This window comes from Sinohyriopsis cumingii, chromosome 11 (assembly GCF_028554795.1).
Source record: "Sinohyriopsis cumingii isolate HCF-2022 chromosome 11, ASM2855479v2, whole genome shotgun sequence".
NCBI lineage: Eukaryota > Metazoa > Mollusca > Bivalvia > Unionida > Unionidae > Sinohyriopsis > Sinohyriopsis cumingii.
The window spans coordinates 110,880,085-110,903,025 of record NC_142971.1 but is presented as its reverse complement, the minus strand read 5'-3'; the positions used below and the strand labels follow the sequence as shown (position 1 = coordinate 110,903,025).

At 37.7% G+C, this 22,941-nt stretch overlaps 1 protein-coding gene across 1 annotated transcript in view; it reads left to right on the top strand.

Annotated features, from left to right (window-relative positions):
- LOC149789292 (uncharacterized) overlaps positions 1-22,941 on the top strand; it is a 51,781-nt gene that overhangs the window by 4,389 nt on the left and 24,451 nt on the right. Inside the window, exons 2-6 of the mRNA XM_089975492.1 lie at positions 3,840-4,025; positions 6,942-7,076; positions 15,808-16,310; positions 16,822-16,877; positions 18,025-18,139. Coding sequence (XP_089831618.1) covers positions 3,840-4,025; positions 6,942-7,076; positions 15,808-16,310; positions 16,822-16,877; positions 18,025-18,139 — 995 coding nt within the window. The remainder of the gene's footprint in view (positions 1-3,839; positions 4,026-6,941; positions 7,077-15,807; positions 16,311-16,821; positions 16,878-18,024; positions 18,140-22,941) is intronic.

Sequence of the window (22,941 nt, the reverse complement as noted above, 5' to 3'; positions counted from 1 at the left end):
AACTGAGTTCGGTTGAGTGGGCATGTATGCACCTGCGGATGTTCAGCACATAAGCACTGACTTTTTTGTTGTAATGGTGTTTTAATTGATGACAACATGTATGTAAATCGTATGAGAAATCAAAGGTTTTTCAGAGTTTAATTTGGACAGTATTGTTAAATCATGTTTTCATTTCTTGGAAATAGATTTATGATGAAAAAGATACCAATGCTAACAAAGGGAAAACAAAAATTACTTGAAAGTTCCATATGTTTTATCCCACCTTTATTGCTTAGGGCCAGCTCTTAAAGCATTTGACACTATTTGTTCATTATCATATATTAAGAGGTTAGTGTTAGGACTGGTTGGCCTGGTGTCAGGATAATGTGACTGGGTGGGGTTTGGTCTCACTAGAGCGCATCCCATTTGAGCGCCGCTCAGTGAGGCACTGAAAAATTTCTTTTTCTCATTAGGGCATAAAAAGATCACAATAGGGCACGGAGAAAAAAATTAAATGCAGATGACACAACATTGTCAGACATCCAAAACACAAAGCATGAGCTCGAAATTTCTTTACAGAATGCACTAAACAAACTGGAAAACTGGTGCACATGTAATGGCATGGTGGTAAATACTGGTAAAACTAAAATATTACTTATCTCAACACGGCAAAAAAGGACAAATCTTGATAGTGATGAACTATGTCTGACATGGAAGGATACAAATCTGCAAATAGTCTGTCATGATAGACTACTTGGTGTTCGGGTAGATAATAACCTATATTGGACTGAACATATCAAAGATACCAGTAAAAAAGTCAATTCAAGTTTATGGCTTCTCAGTAGGATAAGACATTTTCTCCCTGAAAGGCACAGAAAACTATTTTATAACAGTTACATACAACCCTATTTGGACTGCTGTAGTACAGTATGGGGTAATTCAAATAATAAAAACATAGCAAAGCTGGCACATCTTCAAAATAGAGCATTTGGGCTAATATCAATCCAGAAAGAAAGCAAGGAAAGTTTAGCTGGTAGGTTAAAAATATTACCTATTAAAGACCGAATCTGTTTGAGAATAGCCAAATTAATGTACAGGATATCTCAGAATAGTGCTCCTGAATATTTACAATCACTATTCCAGTATAGGCTACCTGGTAATACTCCCCACCTGCGATCCATGTCTACCAAACAGTATAAAATTCCCAAACCAAATAAGGAGTTATTTTAAAAAAGTTTCCATTACTCTGGAACTCTGCTCTGGAATAGTATTAAGTGAATTCCTTTGTATGAGGGCCTCAAGGTAGATTAGTTTTTAGCTAATTGTGTTACCCTCTTTAAATAAGGTCATTATTATTATTACTATTATTATTATTATTATTATTATAAGTTCAACAAGATTGAATTGCCATCACGTTTGATGTTATATATATTTATTATAATATGTACAGAAACAGCGGTCTCGTCACTATTAGAAAATAATTACTAGACAGAAACCAGAGAACCATCAATACACATAATTTTATACAACTATTATACCTTACACCGGTTTATTCTTTTTTGTACGCAAATAAACAAGTAGATAAAAAATGTAATGCAAATTAAAATATATAAAGTGGTCATTCCTAGCACAAACACGGTATTACATGAATAAAACAATATAGATACATATATAACACAAACACAACACTGTAATAGATTGATCCTTGGTCAAGATCACTATAATTTAGGGACCATGATATAGAAACCAGTCGCAAGAGCTAGTGTCTGAAGAAGGAAGTACATGTATATGTCATAAAGAAATATACCGGGAAAGAAAACAAAGAGACCAGCTCCAGGGACAGGATGAGTACGACACATTGTAAAATAATAAAATGCAAAGATCAATGAGCAACCCATGAACGAGAATAATAAATACTTTGTTTCTTCAAAACATTTTTGATTAGTTCACGCTCCAGTGATACTAGTTCTTCGCGCTATAATGGGATGCACCCTAATAAGATTAGCTCTTGTAGGACAAAAATATTTTTTGCGTTCTATTGTGATAAGCTCTAATGGTTTGCGCTCTAATGAGATGTTACCCAGGGTGGAACATTATGCTACATGTTTGTGGCATTATGCCCCAGTGCTAGACATCACTGTTACACTGCAGACATCATAACGATATGACTGAAAAATTGTTAAAGCTACATTAAAAATCCAAATCACACACACTGAAAAATAATTGAATTTTAGTGTGATGTTAAAAATGGCTAAGAATTCAGTCCTGATATATAATAAAATAATGATTACCAGTATATACCTTGTATTTTCCTTCCTTTCCTTTTGAACATTAGGGACTGTCTGATTTGTGCCAGGGACTCTGAAATAGGGTAGGGTGTCATGAATTCCATGATTGAAGACATGACTCCTCATCCTCAAACCTTATCAAGAACTCTTAGGTGTTAAAAATAGTATTAAAACAAACAAAAATGGACTGTCTTGACTTGGGTTTCCAGAGCACTATTTTACAAAGGATTATAGGTATCAGACAGATTCTTCATGCAGTGTTATCCTGGCAAGACCTTGAAATGAATTTCATATCCAGCATTCCTGTAATCACAAAAGTTATCGCCCATGTAGACACTCCTAACTTTGATTTGCACTGCTTTACTAAGTTACTTTGCTGCTTTATATTCAGAAGACGTGATTTTCCAGTGTTCATTCAGAACAGTTATGTCCCCAGAAAGTCCATTCCTCCAAAACCATATTTCTTGTTTATTGCCTTGTTGAGCAAATTGTAATTACTTAGACACTTTTTTATGTATCCATCGCCAGTAGCTCTAGTCTATATGGTTTGTTGGTTTTTAATGTCACTTTCAACTTTTTATTTGGCCATATCATACCAAGGAGCTAAGTGCTTCTCACCTGTCCTGTGTATGCATTTTTAATGTTGCATTCAAATGGTATCATGAATGGTACTAGGTGTTGCATCAGAAAATGTATTAATACAAAGCAGCCTCAACAATGGATCAAGATAGTTCTTTCATTTCATACCATTATTTACTCTATCAAAAGGGACAGCACATGCATATATTTAAACCACCATTTAAGATCAATAAACAGAAACATGAACTCTTTTTTAATATTTTATCAGTTTTTACATTGTTATCCAATCATTTTTTAGCAACAATTCAGAATTTCCAAAACTTTGCATTGAAAAATTTAAAGGAAGTCTAAATTATTAAGTGGCTAAAATATAGAACTCACTTCTTGCTCACATTCAATTTGCTGAATCATTTATTTGTCATCATACACGTTTATTAATAAAATTTATATAAAAAATTGATTCAATTAAATAAATTAGTGATCATTTCAGCTTAATACATTTATATACACTGTACATGAGAAAATGTTATATCACTGAGATTCACCATATTTTTTGGTCATGTATCACTATTAGGCAGTGTCCTTGCACCTTTAGCCTCATTATCAATGTGCTCTCAGCATGGGACACAACTCTTGCAAGAGACTGGACATGGACTATTGCAATAAGGATGTAAGATTTGAATTGAGTTACCTTCTCTAAATAGTCTTTATTATTATTATTATTATTATTATTATTATTATTATTATTATTATTATATCAAACTTTACACATAAAATCTGTAGCAGGAATATACATAAAATACTTAATGTAGTTGGATTACATTCCTGGATAATGGTCCAGAATGTGTGTTTCTTGGGATGGGGGTGGGTGGGAATCAGGTGTGGTAATGGGACATGCTCAGAGTGTTGTGATCTGCCATGTATATAACTCTTGTTGATTATATTGTAAATAAAGTGCATGATTTTCACTATTTTTATTCTCTTTGCACGCAGCTGGTGATGTTGGTTATACAATGCTACAAATAAAGCAGTTTGAATTGGAGATAAAACGTACCGATGGGAGTCCAACCAAAAAGCTGTTGTGGGACTGGGGCACCCGAGGGGGAACAGCTAGAGAACTATATGATAAACTTGGTAGGATGAAAAAAATACATGCAAGAAGGCTCTTGGAGGACATTGGTAAGTACTCATTATTTTCCTCACAACAATCTTATTGCCAGACTTTCTTTAGTATATATGAGAAGACACAAGGAAATACTTTTTGCACATAAAATAAAGGCATCATCATTATTGTCATCATTGTTTTGATTCTGTGCTAATTTCTGAGTTTGATCTTGTAAATAATATACAATTTTAGGAAGTATGTGTATATATAAATGTGTATTCATGTGTAACATACACTAAGGTATAAAGCAGAACCTTTTTTGCTCACTGTTCCTTAGTACATTGCAGGATGTTAATGATTTAAAGTTAACATTCATTTATTTCAAGTAGGTTGCATATAAAGTTTCAACAACTTGAACAACATACCCTTGATGATTTGGATGATGGTTTTAAGACTGAGTTTGGAACAAAGGACATCAATTTAATGGAGAGGCAACTACCTACAGCTAACAAGACTTTACTTGCATTCTTTAAAAACAACCATATGTACTTGTGTACAAGTTCAGTCTATTGCAGTCTGCTATTGTATAATGTGTCAGTAGATTAGAGTGTATATTGTTTGTTTACTGATTATTCCTTACAAACTGCATTGATGCACATCTTCAGGACCTGCTTGTCTTACTATATTGCTATGTGTGACTGTTTACCCAGCAGCAGACATCATAAGGCATTAACAGATTAGGACCTGCTGGTGTTACAGTACTGTATTGCCATGTATTTTATGTTCACCAAGTTGCAAACATCTTGTACCCAGATCTAGTGTAGCATAAAGCACTATAGATCATGGTTTGTCCCGTTAGATCTACTTATATTTTCACATGAATATCCCCTCATCAAACCTCACTCTGTATGGGCTTTGGGATACACAAATAACCCCTCCATCAAACCTCCCTCTGTATGGGCTTAGGGATACACAAATAGCCCCTCCATCAAACCTCCCTCTATATGGGCTTAGGGATACACAAATAGCCCCCCATCAAACCTCCCTCTGTATGGGCTTGGGGATACACAAATAGCCCCCCCCCACTCAAACCTGCCTCTGTATGGGCTTGGGGATACATGAGTAGCCCCTCCATCAAACCTCCATCTGTATGGGCTTGGGGATACACAAACAGCCCCGCCATCAAACCTCCCTCTGTATGGGCTTAGGGATACACAAATAGCCCCTCCATCAAACCTCCCTCTATATGGGCTTAGGGATACACAAATAGCCCCCCATCAAACCTCCCTCTGTATGGGCTTGGGGATACACAAATAGCCCCCCCCCCCATCAAACCTCCCTCTGTATGGGCTTGGATACACAAACAGCCCCGCCATCAAACCTCCCTCTGTATGGGCTTGGGGATACACAAACAGCCCCGCCATCAAACCTCCCTCTGTATGGGCTTAGGGATACATGAGTAGCCCCTCCATCAAACCTCCCTCTGTATGGGCTTCGGGATACACAAATAGCCCCTCCATCAAAACTCCCTCTGTATGGGTTTGGGGATACATGAGTAGCCCCTCCATCAAACCTCCCTCTGTATGGGCTTGGGGATACACAAACAGCCCCGCCATCAAACCTCCCTCTGTATGGGCTTAGGGATACATGAGTAGCCCCTCCATCAAACCTCCCTCTGTATGGGCTTCGGGATACACAAATAGCCCCTCCATCAAAACTCCCTCTGTATGGGCTTGGGGATACACAAATAGCCTCGCCATCAAACCTCCCTCTGTATGGGTTTAGGGATACATTAATAGAACTTCAGTTATACCTCCCACTAAATGGACTTGGGGATATAGAATATTCCTGATGTGCCCCAATGAACATCATAAAGGCAAGTAATGGAGACATCCATTTTGCCCAGGAATACATAAGATCTATGGTGATATTCAAACTGAGAAAGTCTTGGACTTTTTAAATAAGTCCAGTTTTTCATGTAACATAAATCTGACTTTGTATTCTAAGGATTGTACCTTTGTTTTACCTATATCTTTGTAATCCTTTTTTTCATATCTAAATATACGCTGTTGAGATTGCTCATTTACTATCAACTCGTTAAAGATGGATCAATGCCTCTGCCATGTTTGTAAATTACAATGTATTTAGTTTGAAGAATGAATGAGAATGTCAAAGTGTGCGTTTTCAATCAGGACAAAAATTTCCACTTGTAAGAATTGTATCTTGAAATTTCTGTCATATTCATTTTATTGATAAGATTATCAGCAATCATACAAATTTTGTTTTAAATGTCTTACATAATTGTGTTGTTTTTTTATAGTGAGAGAATTGTTCAGTATTTGTACATAAGACACCTATGCTTGTTTGTTTATAATTACATTTTACATCCTCCATTTCAAAATATTTTTAGAAGGCCGCCCTCCAGGGCTTACCATGAAACAGTTATGTAATTTTTGCCAGTATTGTTACCATATATACTTGCATGTAAATCAGGTCCAACTGCCAACAACATGGGCTCTAATCTTACCGTCACATTCTGTACCAGCAGATCATGGTCTGTGTTGTTTGATCTACTGATTACTCTCAACAGATAGACCCAGATCTGTGGATGCATTTTGGAAAAGGCAGATCTGGGTATCTGTAGTTTGCAATGAGATCTGACTTATGTGAGTATGTACTATATGTAATATTTAAGTTGTATTTTTAAGTAAAGAATTTTTTCACTTTTGTAGGAGTGATGTTTTTCTTTACTTTCCTTCGGGGAACAATGGAGGATCAGTGGTTAGCATGCATTACTTGCACCCAGAAGGGTTGGGGTTTAAATAATCAGACCAGTCTGGGTCAGTTACTGTAACTTGTGCAAGGCACTTGACTCCAATTGCCTTGGTACTAAATAACCTACTTGTGTTGCTGTGCTGTACAGCACCAAACCAAACTTATTTAAGAAGTAAACCAAATGCCAGTTAACAAAATGTTGCTTTTTTTGGCAGTCAATCCAGTAAAGAATACAGTGAATGACAAGAAGGAAGAAGAGAAAAAGAATGAAAGACTGAGAGAAGCCAAAGAAAATGGTCTGGATAGCTTGAAAAGCCTTGGATCAAATGCTTTGAATTATAACAGGGACAGTAAGTATTGGTACAAGAAGTAGGAATCTGGCATCGTGATCAAATAAATTTTGGGTAAAGTCCTTTATGTCTGAGTGTAAAAGTTGAAATACCCACATTAAAACTCATTCTGAGAATTTCCCAATATAAATGAAAATTCAAGCTAAGACTTTCCCAATATCATTGAAACCTTATCTAAATACATTGAAATTTGGCGTGTCAGTAGGAATACATATGATAAGATCGAGCCAAAATTTTTGTAACTATAATTTTATGTGGGGAAAAGTTGTTGAAGATCAGAATTGTTGAAATTTTAGTGTATTCATAACTCAGGCCTGGTTTTAAGTTGTAGTTTCAAGACTGCCAGGCCAGGCCTAGTTCTATGTTGGAGATAGTTGTGGGACTGCCTGGCCAGGTCTTGTATTAAGTTACAGATAGTTTCATGACTTCAGGTCCAGTGCTTGTTTTAAGTTGCAGATAGTTTCAAGACTACAGGTCCAGGCCTAGTTTTAAGTTGCAGATAGTTTCATGACTGCCAGGCTAGGCCTTGTGTTAAGTTACAGCTAGTTTCATGACTGCCAGGCCAGGCCAGGTTCTAAGTTGGAGATAGTTTCTTGACTACCTGGCCAGGCCTTGTATTAAGTTACAGATAGTTTCAAGATTGCAGGTCCAGGCCTAGTTTTAAGTTGAAGATAGTTTCATGACTGCCAGGCCAGGCCTTGTGTTAAGTTACAGAAGTTACAGATAGTTTCAAGACTACAGGTCCATTGATTGTTTTAAGTTGCAGATAGTTTCATGACTGCCAGGCCAGGCCTGATTCTAAGTTGCAGATAGTTTCATGACTGCCTGGCCAGGCCTGAGTCTAAGTTGCAGATAGTTTCATGACTGCCAGGCCGGGCCTGATTCTAAGTTGCAGATAGTTTCATGACTGCTTGGACAGGCCTGGTTCTAAGTTGCAGATAGGTTCATTACTGCCTGGCCAGGCCTGATTCTAAGTTGGAGATAGTTTCATGACTGCCTGGCCAGGCCTGTTTCTAAGTTGGATATAGTTTCATGACTGCCAGGCCAGGCCTGGTTCTAAGTTGGATATAGTTTAATGACTGCCTGGCCAGGCCTGATTAGTTGCAGATAGTTTCATGACTGCCTGGCCAGGCCTGATTCTAAGTTGGAGATAGTTTCATGACTGCCAGGCCAGGCCTGATTCTACGTTGGAGATAGTTTCTTGACTACCTGGCCAGGCCTTGTATTAAATTACAGATAGTTTCAAGACTGCAGGTCCAGGCCAGGTTATAAGTTGGAAATAGTTTCGTAACTGCCTGGCCAGGCCTAGTGTTAAGTTACAGATAGTTTCACGACTACAGGTCCAGGCCTAGTTTTAAGTTACAGGTAGTTTCAAGACGGCCAGGCCTGGTTCTAAGTTGGAGATAGTTTCATGACTACAGGTCCAGTGCTTGTTTTAAGTTGCAGATAGTTTCTTGATCGCAGGGCTAGGCCTGGTTCTGCATTACAGATAATTTTCATGACTGCAGGTCCAGATCTGGTTCTATGTTTCAAGAAACTCACAACTGCTGTATTTTCTCATGTACATGTATTATATGTAACAAATTTGAAACAGCAGACCCAGATATGGGTTTATTTTTAGTGCCAGTATATCAGGGTTTCATTTTTTTTGAAAATGTATTCTTCTGTTCAGAATGTTGTTGACCAACTACTAAAATCATTGTGCCATACGTATATAGAGTAAACATTGGCCTCAAAACAAGTTGGTGGTGCTGGAAAATTAGAACATGCGCTATGCATTATCCTTGCAGGAGATCGTAAATGCAGTATTTTATTGTTGAGCATAACTTATTCTACATAAAAACCAGTTATATCAATGGTTTATTGGTATTCAGTAATGCTTGTATACACTGCATAGTGAAAATCTGAGGTGCCTCCAATACATAAATTGCCTCCAAAACAAAGGTGGCAGACATTGTAAAATACACTGAACGTTGTACATAATATCAATCATACAGAACATTTGTTTGGCAATAAATCATACTTAACTAGTCTCAGAATTTCCATCAGTACATGAAACTATTATATGTGTGATTTACAGGATTGAAACGATGTAAATAAATGATGTGACACACTGGAGGTGCCTCCAGTACATAAATTGCCTCCAAAACAAAGATGGCAGACATCATAAAATACAACGATGGTTGAACATAATATAAATCATTCAGAACATTCTTTGGCAAAACATCTTACTTAACATAGTCGCAAAATACTCACCAGGATGTGAAACTAGTATATTTGTATTCATGTAAAATTCATAACACTGTTAAATGGTTATTATGGCTTTTTTTTTCCACTGAACATAAAGCTTTATGAATTATGGTCCAGTAGACCTGTCATATTTATCTTTGTTTTGTGTCATTCAACAAGTGGCCTTTTTGGTTCATAAATCTTCATATTCATCTGAACAAAGGTCAGTAATATAATAAAATAATATGGTAATTTGGTAGATTACCAGGTAAAATGCTGATATTCTAGCTTAAATTCAGTAACCCACCGGAGACAATTTAATATGAAAATCCTTGTTAGGCAACTTCCTTATTTTGTTGTTGAGTCATTTATTATTTATTGTTCAAGGTGAAATCTTTGTATCATTATGATCTGACAAAAGTGTTGAGGAACTCATTGTATCATGTTGTTTCCCACTAGATTACCATATATACTTACTTAAGGTGAGTCCCACTGCAAACTGTACATGCCAAGATCTGCAGTTTCATGAAATGTCATAAGGAGTAATCAGTAAAACAAACAACATAGATACTTGTCTTCTAGTGAGTTCTGTGATGGCAGATAAGGCCTGTGTTGCTTGCATTTGGACATGACTTACAAGCAAGTATATACTGTACTTGAAGGAAACATATGGTAGCCCAGACCCAGCAGCCAATAACAAATGGGCATCCTTTATACATGTGTATGTTCAGGCACAGAAATATCTCTTGTCTGGCAGCCTTTGGCAACTAAATATTAGCATTAGGTAATCAAGTGTCAAAGTCAAGACCATTTGGGCAGCTAGATTTTAATGGTTGTGGTTTGCCATAAGTTTCATTACTATGATGCAAAATTCAATTGAAGATACTGTTGATTTTATGCCATTGTGTTGAGTCAATCACATAAAATAAGCCCATGAACTGTCATCAAACAGCGGTTCAGGATTGCCAATGCCAAATGTTAAGCTCACTGTAATTGGCATACAGTGGTTCCTTGACTTACGAGTGTCCCAACTAACGAGTTTTTCAAGATACGAGCTATCTCTCAGCTGATTTTTTGCTTTGAGTTGAGAGCTAAAATTCGGGTTACGAGCCAGTTTCAGATACCCCACCGCTAGTTGGCACAGCGAACGCCACAGTGAACGTCGCAACATCCGCCCAGCATCCCGTGTCTCACTCATTCACTTTAAGCGGTTAGCTCGCAGTGGAAGCATCAGTGTTGTGCTTGCAGTTATTTTGCAAAACTTCATTTTTGCAACCATGGATCCAAAGAAAGTGAGTGCGAAGGACAGTGCTGAGAAGAAGAAGCGGATGATGTGCATTGAATTAAAGAAAGAAATTATCGAAAAACATGACCAAGGTGTGCGTGTAGTCGACTTGGCGAAGCAGTACGAGCGTAGCACTTCTACGATCTGCACCATACTGAAGCAAAAGGAGTCGATAAAGGCTATAACGCCAGCCAAGGGCGTTAAAATAATTTCTAAACAGCGGACATCTATCCATGAAAATATGGAGAAGCTGCTGATGGTGTGGTTGACGGAGAAGCAGCTCGCAGGAGATACCGTGACGGAGGCTATAATCTGCAAGAAGGCACGAGCTATTTATGCTGATTTGCTGCAGCAGACCCCAGGCACTTCGACGGACGAGGCATCAGGCGAGCAGTTTAAAACCAGTCGGGACTGGTTCGAGAATTTTAAAAAGAGGACTGGCATTCACTCTGTTGTCAGGCATGGTGAGGCAGTGAGCGCGGATATGAAGGCAGCTGAGGATTACCTCAAAACTTTTGCTGAAATTATAGCAGTAGAAGGATACATACCCCAGCAAGTCTTCAACTGTGACGAGACAGGACTCTTCTGGAAGAAGATGCCAAGGAGGACTTATATAACGGCAGAGGAGAAGAGGATGCCAGGCCACAAACCCATGAAGGATAGGCTAACCCTTGCACTGTGCGCCAATGTGAGCGGCGACTGCAAGATTAAGCTGCTGCTCGTTTATCATTTGGAAAACCCCAGAGCCTTTAAGTCACATAAAATTCTGAAAGAAAAACTGCAGGTTATGTGGAGGGCAAACCTGAGGGCGTGGGTCACCAGGCAGTTCTTTGTGGAGTGGGTGAATTTGGTCTTTGGTCCTGACGTTAAGACATATCTCCAGGAAAATAACCTACCCCTGCAAGCCCTTCTCATCCTGGACAATGCACCTGCTCACCCACCTAACCTCAAAAATGACATCCTTGAAGAGTTCAAATTTATAAAGGTTCTCTACCTTCCACCCAACACCACCCCTATCCTGCAGCCCATGGACCAGCAGGTGATTTCTAATTTCAAGAAGCTCTTCACCAAGCACCTGTTCCGCCGCTGCTTTGAGGTGACGGAGAGCACAATCCTCACCCTTCGAGAGTTTTGGAAGGACCACTATAACATCGTGATATGCCTCAGAATTATCAATATGGCTTGGCAGGGTGTTACAAAGAGGACCTTGACCTCTGCGTGGAAGAAGCTGTGGCCTGAGGTTGTGTCTGAAACGGACTTTGAAAGACTCGAACACAAAGTGGCAGTGGTGGAGGAGATTGTATCCCTCGGCAAGTCCATGGGCCTGGACATGGATGAAGATGACATCAACGAGCTCATTGAGGAGCACTCCGAGGAACTGACAGCGGAGGAGCTAAAGGAGCTACAGACGCAGCAGCACATGGAGGTTTTGCAGGAAATAGGTGACGTGGAAGAGGCGGAGGAGGTTATCTCTACAAGTGAGATAAAGTAAATGTTGGGAATGTGGGAGAAACTTTCAGACTTTATTCAAAAGAAACACCCAGAAAAAGTTGCAACTGGGCATGTGACATCGCTATTTAATGACACTTGCCTAACTCATTTCAGAAACATTCTGAAACAGAGGATGAAACAAACCTCATTGGACAGGTTTTTATCAAAAATCCCTGCAGATGAAAGTGAGGAAAGTGTGGCGAAACGGGCAAAAATCAGCGAATAAGATTCAGTTATTCACTTCAGCCTTTCTCCTCCACCTCCATCAGCATCTTCAAGTCATCTGATCTCCAAGGTAAATGCTGTACATTATACTTAATAAGACCAGTTTATTGCAGTACATTCTATTGTATTGTGTTTTTATACAATATTCGTTATTTATAAGTACATTTTTCTTATTTAAAAACATGTATCAAAAAAATTGTGGTGTTTTTTGGGGATCCGGAACGGATTAATGGCATTTCAATTCATTTCAATGGGGAAAATTGATTTGACATATGAGTAATTTGAGTTACGAGCTCCGTCACAGAACAAATTAAACTCGTAAGTCAAGGAACCACTGTATATACTTTCTGATACATACTAGGGAGTTGCAACTTAGTTGAGCAAGAAATAGCTCCAAGAAACATATCTGAACTTAGAATAATCATATTCACTTCCGCTACAATTCTTGGACTGTCATGTGCTGAGATTTTAGTTGTTTTATATCTCAACAACTTCATAATATTGCTTCAAGTAACATTGATGAGGATCTCTTTCAAAGGTAGTTACTCGTTCATAATCAAGTGCTGATACATTATAATGGTAAATGCTTATTTTCAGAATGGAATCCAGAAGATGTGATTGTGAAAATCCTTTTCATATTTTATTACTCTCCCCATAAAAATGAATGGTATGCATGAATCATGCACAGCTGCTTTGGCATGAGCATAATGAAACTTGCAGGATTCATTAATGCTAACAAAGTTCAATCATTGCGTAAGTGCTTGAATTCTAGATGAATTGCCATAATCAAGCAGTTACAAAGTCAATTTTTACCATCGAGCACAGAGACACTGTCATTGATTAGCCAGTTATTAAAGGTGTTTTGGCCAATGCACTTTGCAAGGTTGAACAGTTACATATATGCCATTTTTTGTATTTGATGGCAACATCTCTGCTGTTACGTGCAGTTTTTTGTATTTGATGGTGATGTCTATGCTGTTACATGCAGAGTTTGGTATTAGATGGCAATGTCTCTGCTGTTACATGCCATTTTTGGTATTTGATGGTAATGTCTCTGCTGTTACATGCAGTTTTTGGTATTTGATGGCAACATATCTTCTGTTACATGCAGATTTTGGTATTAGATGGCAACATCTCTGCTGTTACATGCCATTTTTTAGTATTTGATGGTAATGTCTGCTGTTAGATGCAGATTTTGGTATTTGATGGCTATGTCTCTGCTGTTACATGCAGTTTTTGGTATTTGGTGGTAATGTCTCTGCTGTTACATGCAGATTTTGGTATTTGATGGCAACATCTCTGCTGTTACATGCAGATTTTGGTATTAGATGGCAACATCTCTGCTGTTACATGCCATTTTTGGTATTTGATGGTAATGTCTGCTGTTAGATGCAGATTTTGGTATTTGATGGCTACGTCTCTGCTGTTACATGCAGTGTTTGGTATCTGATGGTAATGTTTCTGCTGTTAGATGCAGTTTTAATGTGTATGATGCAGTGCCAATTTTATAATACGTAATTGTTGTTGATATATTGATAATTAAGATAAACATCTGGAAGTTTTATCTTTATTCCTTTAAAGATATTTATCACACACATTTGTTAAAATATACTGTAAGAGGTCTATTCATAGATACTCCTCTTCTTTAAAAAAAAAACTGCCCCTTTTATGTAAATATACCACAGGGGGAATTTACCTTTATGTAAATATACCACAGGGGGAATTCCCCCTTCATGAAAATCCAGGAGAAATCACTACATTTTGCACCTATTATTTGTCTTTTCTTATTTTTGAATACAGAGAGGGATGATAGATGAACGAAATGAGAAGTAGATAATTTTGCCTTTCAGAATGGATTTGGAAACTTGCATGATATATTTGTATACACTACAAGAATAAATAAAATCCATAAGATGAAAGGAAATCAAAAGATGTAAACAAATAAAGGAAAATTTAGTGTAAGAGAGTGCGTGTGTGTGTGTGATTTGGATTTTTAACATAGCTTTAACAATTTTTCAGTCATATCGCTACAGTGTGGCAGTTTATAGTGATGTCTAGCACTGAGGCATCATGCTGCAGACATGTAGCATGATGTCCCATCCAGGCACATTATCCTGACACCAGGCCGACCAGTCCTAACACTAACCTCTTAATGCTGAGCACAAAGCAAGGCAGCTGTTAGTACCATTTTTATAAGTCTTTGGTATGACTCAGCTGGGGATCGAACCCACGACCTACCACACCTGAGGCGGATGCTCTAACCACTAGGCCACCGGAGTGGTAGTGTAAGAGAGGAAATTCACTTTAGATGTAAAGATAAAAGAAAGTGATATGGATTGTGCCCAGTGTTTAACTCAAGGGAAAAAGTTTGTAAACATCTGAAACTAATACTAATTCTGAACTTGAAAATAATATTAAATGCATGCAATAATATAGGGACAGATTTGTCTTTAGCGCTTTGGAAATTTTTTGTATAGAGAACAAATTAGAATTTATATGCCCCATAATGAAATATCTGGTTGTCCGACTAAGTATCTTTAAGTAAATTTGAATTGAATTACTTTATTATTTCAAATTAAACTTTGATGGTCTTGCAGATTAAGAGTGCAGACCTCATTTTTATCTGCATTTCATGTAGAAGGCTAATTTTGTTGATTTTGCCTTAGGATGATCATAGTTATTTTAAACTGTTGAAATAATAAGTTTTTCAGCTTTGCTTTGACTTTTAGTCATTTGACCACCTAGTTTACATTTTTTAGGTGTCCACTTTTTGGCAAAGCATATCATGCTATTAGCCTGTATGTCTTTAAACTTTTGCTTTTCTGCATGGTACCTTAGGTCCTACTGTACATACCTTTGCCAAACTTGACTGGTCATTTCCTCTTGATGAAAGGAAGACATCTATTAAATTTAGGATTAAAAGACATACCAGACAGTCATTTAGATTCAATCTGAATCATTCCAGTTATCATACCAGTATTCTGAATTTAAAACTGGAAATTTTGAAATTGCACCATTTCTTGTTTGTTTGAATAAAATAAAATAAAAACCAATCATTAAAAATAATTTCATTTGTTTTCTTTAGTGCAGCCTTATTTATTGTAGATTGTCACCCTTGCCTACTTTAACAAGACATGATGGATGTCATGTGACTTCAGTTTTACCTTGCACATGAGCAATGTGTTTCACTTGCATCATGCTCTGATGGAAGATAATGAAGCAAATAGGATACTTCATGCAAACACCAAAATGTGTGTCAAGACTAAAGATAAACAGAATTACTGCAGTGAATCACTAACAGATATTAGATGTCAGAAGCAGTTCACAGCTTGGAAGAGTTTTACTTTTTTTTGCAAGCTTTACAGGATAGATTTAACCATTTACCATCAGTACGATAACCTGCACATAGTGATCAGGCCTTGATTTTTCCCTTATATGATTGTTTGGATAGGTTTGACTTTAATATCTTGCTATAATTGAATATCTACCTTTTCTTTTCAGATTTACCAAAGCCAGTGCCACCAAAAAGAAAAGTAGAGAACAATCCAAGGGAGGACGTTAATCTCAACACAAGTAAGAATGATGCAAAAAGTACCGGTAAGCATTTTGATGACAAAGATCTGAAAAAGCTGAATACTGTCTCAGGCAGTGAGGCCATGAGATTCAATGGAATGGGTGGTGCCTCTTTTGTTCAGGTTAATGAATGTAAAACAGTGGGGCCAGCGAGTGGAAAGGGTTTGATGGACCCCTCATCCCTTGCTTCACTAGAACGGATCAAGTCACATCTGAGCAGCTGCGCTTCTGAGGATTGCATATCAAAAATGAGTGAAGGGGATGAGGAAGTGGCAAGAGCCGTGATGAGTACTCATAATTTCACTTACAAGGAACTTTCGCAGGCCACGAATGGATTTAGTGAGGTGCAAAAGCTTGGAGAGGGAGCCTTTGGAGATGTATATCTGGGAGAATTAAGACATACAAAATGTGCTATCAAAAAACTCCATCAGGTAGAAGTTTATTGATTTTGTGGATGGAATCTGTGATGTCTTGTTTTCTGTTGTATATGTCTCATTATTATTTTTCCATCGAAAAGGATCAATACTGTGCAGTTATTGTTAGCATTGTTCTTTGTGGAATAATGGTGAGTCATGGAGGTCTAATTTGATGCAACACTTGTAAATTTTCATAAGAACACAATTTTCCACATGACTTTTATAAATGTTTCTAAAGTTTGAGATAAATTTTTAACAAAATGTGAGAGTATGAATTGGAAGGAAGTCCAAGTAATTAAAGACTTTTAATTTTAAAATATCTGGTTAATTAAAGACTTGTTTTAGCTTTTATAATTTTTATTGTAACATGTTTGTGATAGCTTTCCATCAGAAACTCAGATTGCCCAAACAAGGGAAATACTTTGTGAAATGCAATTTGTGAAGAAAAATAAATCATGAATATACAAAATATTTCAGACACTGTTGATTGGTAAAGATTCTTTTACTCTTTTTTTTATTTTCACAGAGAAATGAAGAAGGGACCTCTTTTCATATATCATCAGAGCTAACAGCACTTACAAAGTAAGTGGACTCTTGCAGATGTAACATTTTGATTAGTCAGTTAAACCGTTGGTAGGTAAGTTGTAATATGTATATGAAGTGATTGATTAATTAGTTGATTAATAAGAATAAAGGAAACAATAAATCATGATAACCTAACGAAAGAGTCAAGAAGAAAAAGAAGTTGATATTTGTAGTTGTGACTCATGGGTGATTCCGAATAGTATGGAATCAGTTAAGAAGTACATTGATGAGCTTCTCACACAGACATACGTACATGAAATTAGTCATTCTATTATTATGTTTCACATCATTAGTTTTGCAATTTGTTTTACACATTAGCATGATCTATTTCAAGACCTGAACTTATTTATGTGTGCAGTGTAAAAAAAAAATCTCAATTTTGTTTTAAATCCAAAAATGGTGATCCATGCAGGTATTGACATAAGTTTAAAAAAGAACTAAATTTACAGCTTTCATTGGCAATTAATATACAGGCCATAGACAATTTACTGTATGCAAATATTTCTGGAACCTATGAAGTTCAGTTCCAAGGGCATGGATCTTTTTCCCCAAAGTGTAATGGCAAATGTTTGCCCACAGAAAATTGTGTATTATTCATAAATGATTAGTTAGTATGTATATAAAATATATGCCAAATACACAGTACAGGAGTGAACAAAAAATAACCCCATTCATTTGCCTACTTGTTCTGCAGGGCAAATGACTTGGAACTTTTTACTAGTCCTGCATCATGATCAGTTTGAACTGACCCTATATTGTAGATAAACCTGAAACTGCATAAAAGTCCATGCATCATTTGGAGATAGGAGTGGATGATTGGAATTGTTGAGTTCTACTGTACCCATATTAAATACTTTTTTCTAAACATTATAGAACCTTACTAAAGCAGAATATGTTGTTGTGATGCTTGAGTAATACAGCTGACATTTCAGAAATGCATGCATGGCCTATAATCATGTTAAATTGTTTAAAATGCGGATTTAATGGAAGAAAATTGCAGTAGTAAAAGCTGTGAGATAAGGGCTTTGATTTAATCAACCTAAGCTCTGAGACAAGCATTTTGATTACTTAATCTGTCTAATATTTTGAAGAATATCACATAACTTTCAGTTGAATGTATGTCATACTTACATTGAATTTTCAGGTTCCGGCATGAAAACATTGTCATTTTATATGGATTTGCCTCAGACACAAATGAAGTCTGCTTAGTGTATCAGTATATGCAAAATGGCTCACTGGAAGATAGACTACGTTGCAGGGTAAGATCATAAAACAAAGATTAAAATATGAGAGAGACAGAGATAGATATGTGAATGATGCAATGAAAAGAAGATTTGACCCGATTTTTTAGTAATAATTTACACAGTTATTATTTGTGATTCACATAATTTTAATTAGGAAATAAAAAGTTGAAAATGGTATCTCTAATTAATAGATAAATGCCCTGGTTTCAAGTCCATGGGGATCATGTATACTAATGCAAGATTGAAAACTGGTATTTATCTATTAAAGTTATTTTTTTTCATGTGTGCATTATTAAAATATCAATTCTTTGGCATCTAAGTGCATGTCGGTACATTCATCCATCTGTACTTCTGGCTGCCTTTCTGTATCCCTGGGGAGAAAATACTTGGCTCCTATTTCCTCAGCACGATATAGCCAGTAACATGTTAAGTGTACCATTGAAACCAATGATTAAATCTTTTCACACCCAAAATTAAACTTGATGTTAAGATGTTTTACTTTCTTTATAAATAAAAGGCAGGCTCAAGAAAGCAAGCATTTCCTCTTCAAATACATTCCGAAATCACATTAACATTAGGAATATAAGCCCTACTACCTCCCGAATCCAGCCCTCCCAAAGATGAAAATTCATCTTTTCTGTCTATAATATATAGACAATGGGCAGTTACTCTTGTCCATTACCTCCCCTTGGCACCCACAGGTGGCACTAGTTTTAAACTGTTGTTTCATTCAGTTAGTCTCTCAAAACCAAGTGGATATTTGTGCTATTTTCATTCAATTCATTGGGAATTTTGGCATTTTCCAATGTATTAAGGATTATTCTACAGTTGGTATACATTATTTTTTAATTTTGACTAAGTGGTTCGAGCATCCATCTTGGATGTGGGAGTTGCAGGGTTGAACCCTGGCTGAGTCATTGCAAAGACTTATAAAAATGGTACGAACAGCTCCCTCACTTGGCACTCAGCATGAAGAGATTAGTGTTAGGACTAGTTTGAGTCAGGATAATGCGACTGAGTCGGACATGATGCTACATGTCTGCGGCCGATCTGCCAACTCTTATGATTTTGCCGTAAGTCTTACAAAAATTTCCCTTAAAATACAGACTTACGGCATACTAGCAAAAACTACAGAAAATTGATCATTGCTGAAAAATCTGGGTAATTGATTCATCCATGTTTTATTTGGATTCGGGGTTTCATCTTAGAATTAGTGAAATTAGTCAGGGAACCAGACTAACTTAACAGCACTACCCCCAGATGCATTAAACTGCACCTATTTGTTCATGTGAAACATCTGCATGATCAAACTGTTGATTAGAGAATTTTTTTAAATGGCATCCAGAAAGCAGTGCATGTTTAAGACGAAAGGGAAAATAAGATTCTAGAAAAGTGTTAATAATCAACACAGAAGAATAAAAAGGAGTATTCAGATTCTTGTGAATAAAAGCTGGAAAGGGCACAATTATGTTTATTGGACATCACATGCCAATTTGAGTATGTTCTCGTGGCGGGAGATATGATTGCCGTCATCACGTGAAATGGCAAGTGGTAAATAAAGTCTACATGTACTTTACAAACTTTTCAGTTGAACACAATGTTTATCGTCAATGCGTCAAACTTTTAATTATGTTTTCCAGCTTTACAATAGCAGTTATTTATATTTTGTTGCACCTTACTGAAAACAGTTCAATCTTACATTATAAGGGGCCCCGAGTGGCTGAGTGGTCTAAAGCGCTCTCCGTTACGGATCACTGCCATCTCACCTCTGTCTGCGCAGGTTCGAGTATCAGGTTCAGCCAATGTGGGTATGTGAGAAAGCTTGCCAGTAGCTTCTCGTGGGTCGGTGGTTCTTTCCGACGTTTTCCCTGGTTCTTCCTCCACCATTAATACTGGCCGCCATGTATAGCCTATCATGTGCTGAAAAATGGCGTTAAACCCCACAACAACAACAACAACTTACATTATAAAAAAATCAACTGCCTTACTGAGACAGACTCCTCGGGGTTGGCAAGTTTGTTACAGGTGCATCAGTTGGTACAAGCAACAACAGAGCTGTTTGGTTCTGGCCAGTTTTTTCTGTCTTCTTGTTTTAGTAGAGAATTGACATTTTGCAGGGAGTTTCCACCCAATTCTAGACAGCCATAATGGCTTAATCCCCCTGCATGTCTGAGCATGGCCTTCAGGCCTGTAAGTCCATGCATATGGGGTCTAAAATTGACTTGAATGAGCCATGCCATCTAGCTGCACCCCAGTTTTGATACCATCTCAGCTGCTGTCTATCATCCAGCTGTATGGCTTTTGATCCATACCGACTAGTTTCATTTCAGTTTTGATGCCACCTTGGCTGCCAACTGTACCAGCTAGCCATCTGGCTTTTGATCCTTACCATTTTGCTGCACCTTAGCTTCAATGTTGTCTCAGCTGCCAACCATATCGTCCAGATTTTTATCCATACAGTCTAGCTGCACCTCAGTTTTAATTCTGTATCGGCTGTTGACTGTACTGTCCAGCCATCCAGCTCATGAGCCATACCATTCATTGACTGTATGGCTTCAAGACATTCTCAGGGATCATATTGATAGATCTGTCCATCCACCTACCATTATCATTACTTTGCCAGTATATCCGTGTACACTGCAATCCATACATCTGAAATCGGTACTGGATGTTTTTGACAGATTCAACAACTACATTCCGTTGAAACTGCTAGCCATTTGCTCACGGCTTACTCCCTTGGATGGTACAGTGACAGTCTTAGAGACAACAGCCATGCCTCACCTGTGCCTCTGGGAATGTAATATCTGGATATGGATCTTGATTCCAACCAGGATGACCCACACGCTGAGTGTGGAGATAAACCTTATGATAGTTCATGCTCACGTCCCACCATAGGGCAGATTGACTATGTATATAGCTTTAAGACTGCTAATATAAGAATGTATGTGGTGTTGCCAAACTCGGAATGTCTGCCACCCCACTCCCTTCTACACTGGCATACAGAGCAAGGTCTCAGTTGGTTTTGATGATAGGGAAGTCAGTCCATCCTTCCATCTTCCCCCACAGTAAAGGGGGGAAAAAATCAATGAAAATTGTTGAGATTCTGTCTGCCAAGATCAATTACCCAGGCAATTGCAATGCCTTTCTTTTTTCAGTGAGTCAACTTCCATTCTGATGTGTTTGTCACAGGTAATCCAGTGTTGGATAAGAACTATGCTGACGTCAATCTGACTTTGCCTGTGTCCATGTGGTGGATAAAGCCATTCTGCACAACACTTCAAAGCTTGTTTGCAGTAAAATGGCCATGACTTCGTTGTTGGACTTGTCATCTCTGGCGATCTTTTCCAAGTTGCAGTCATGGCCAGCAATGTACATTCTGCCCTATAGTGTGAACCTACCTGTGGCCCTTTTGCCTACCCCCCACCATGATTTTAGTTACTAAGATTATATGGAAAATGAGGGGTTAGATATGGCTAATTATTCTGATTGTCCCGCTCTGCTAGGACAAATCCTGAATCAATGATCTTAATCTGGCAATTGATCTACTTGGGCAAATCATGGCCAGGCCAAATCTTAAACAGCCTTAAACCCACATATTCCATCCTAAGCTCTGATTGTCTTCTCCATCAAGCTTAGTTCTTGTCTGGATAGGCTTGCGACTGAAACAATTCAACTCTTCAATCAGTTAAAGAACTGCATGAGATAAAGGCTTATGAAGTGAAGTAGCACATTTTCAGGGACTGATACAGTCAAAACCAGTATCTGCCTGAGTCCCCCTATCTCACAAGTATCAGACTTTATTTGTCACTTAGAGGAGAAAAAGTTGTCTGTTATTACTATTAAGGGCATGTCCTGCTATCATGGTAGGGATGATCATGGTCAAAGACCTCTCTGACTTGTCCAACTTCAGCATCATAGGCCTAAATCACTCCAATTGTTTTCCTAAGTAGATTCTTTCCTGGATTCTGACTTGGCTGAATTCAAACAAATTTGAACCTTTAGCCAGGACTTCACTGAAGCTTCTTTCATACAGTACCTGTTTCCTGATAGGATTTGGTTCAGCTTAAAGAGTTAGTGAATTACATGCCCTCTCTGTTGATCCAGCCTACTTTCAGTTTTGATCAGATGACTTTTCATTCCTTATGATGCAACCTGGTTTCATTGCCAGGAATTAATTGCTGTCATTGGTCATTCAGAAAGTAATCACATGACCTCCCTGCTCTATTGACTCAAGCCAAGAAGCTTTCAAACAGGACCTAGCTCATTTGCTCAGATTTTATCTAAAGTGGTATGAGCCAGTTTGTAGAGCTCAAAGATGCCTCTTTCTCCCATTTAACCTGGGAAAGAGGACATAACCCCATACGCCCTCTCATTGTGATTGAAGTGGGTAATATACGTGGTATACTCAGACATATCACAAAAACGGAGTCACCTGATAAAGTTCACTGCTCATGAGATAATAGTAATAATAGTAATCTCTGTGAGTAATAGTAATCTCTGTGAGTAATAATAATCTCTGTGAGTATTGCCTTGACTGTCATAACTCTATCAAATCCATCATCAGTTGGCATGCACATTCAACCTCCAAGAGTTTTAATTGCAAGACTTGGCTAGTCAGTGACACTCTGGATCTTGCTGACTCATTTGCACAAGCAGCTTCCAGACCTGACTGACAACAGTACAACTGCAGATGAGCATCCTGTACAGCCTTCACTTTATTCTCCCAGAAAGTTCATGCAGTAAGAAGATATCATTTTCTCTTTCCAGACATAAACCACATTGTCTCCAATTGTGCTGCTCACAATTAGGATAGCGGG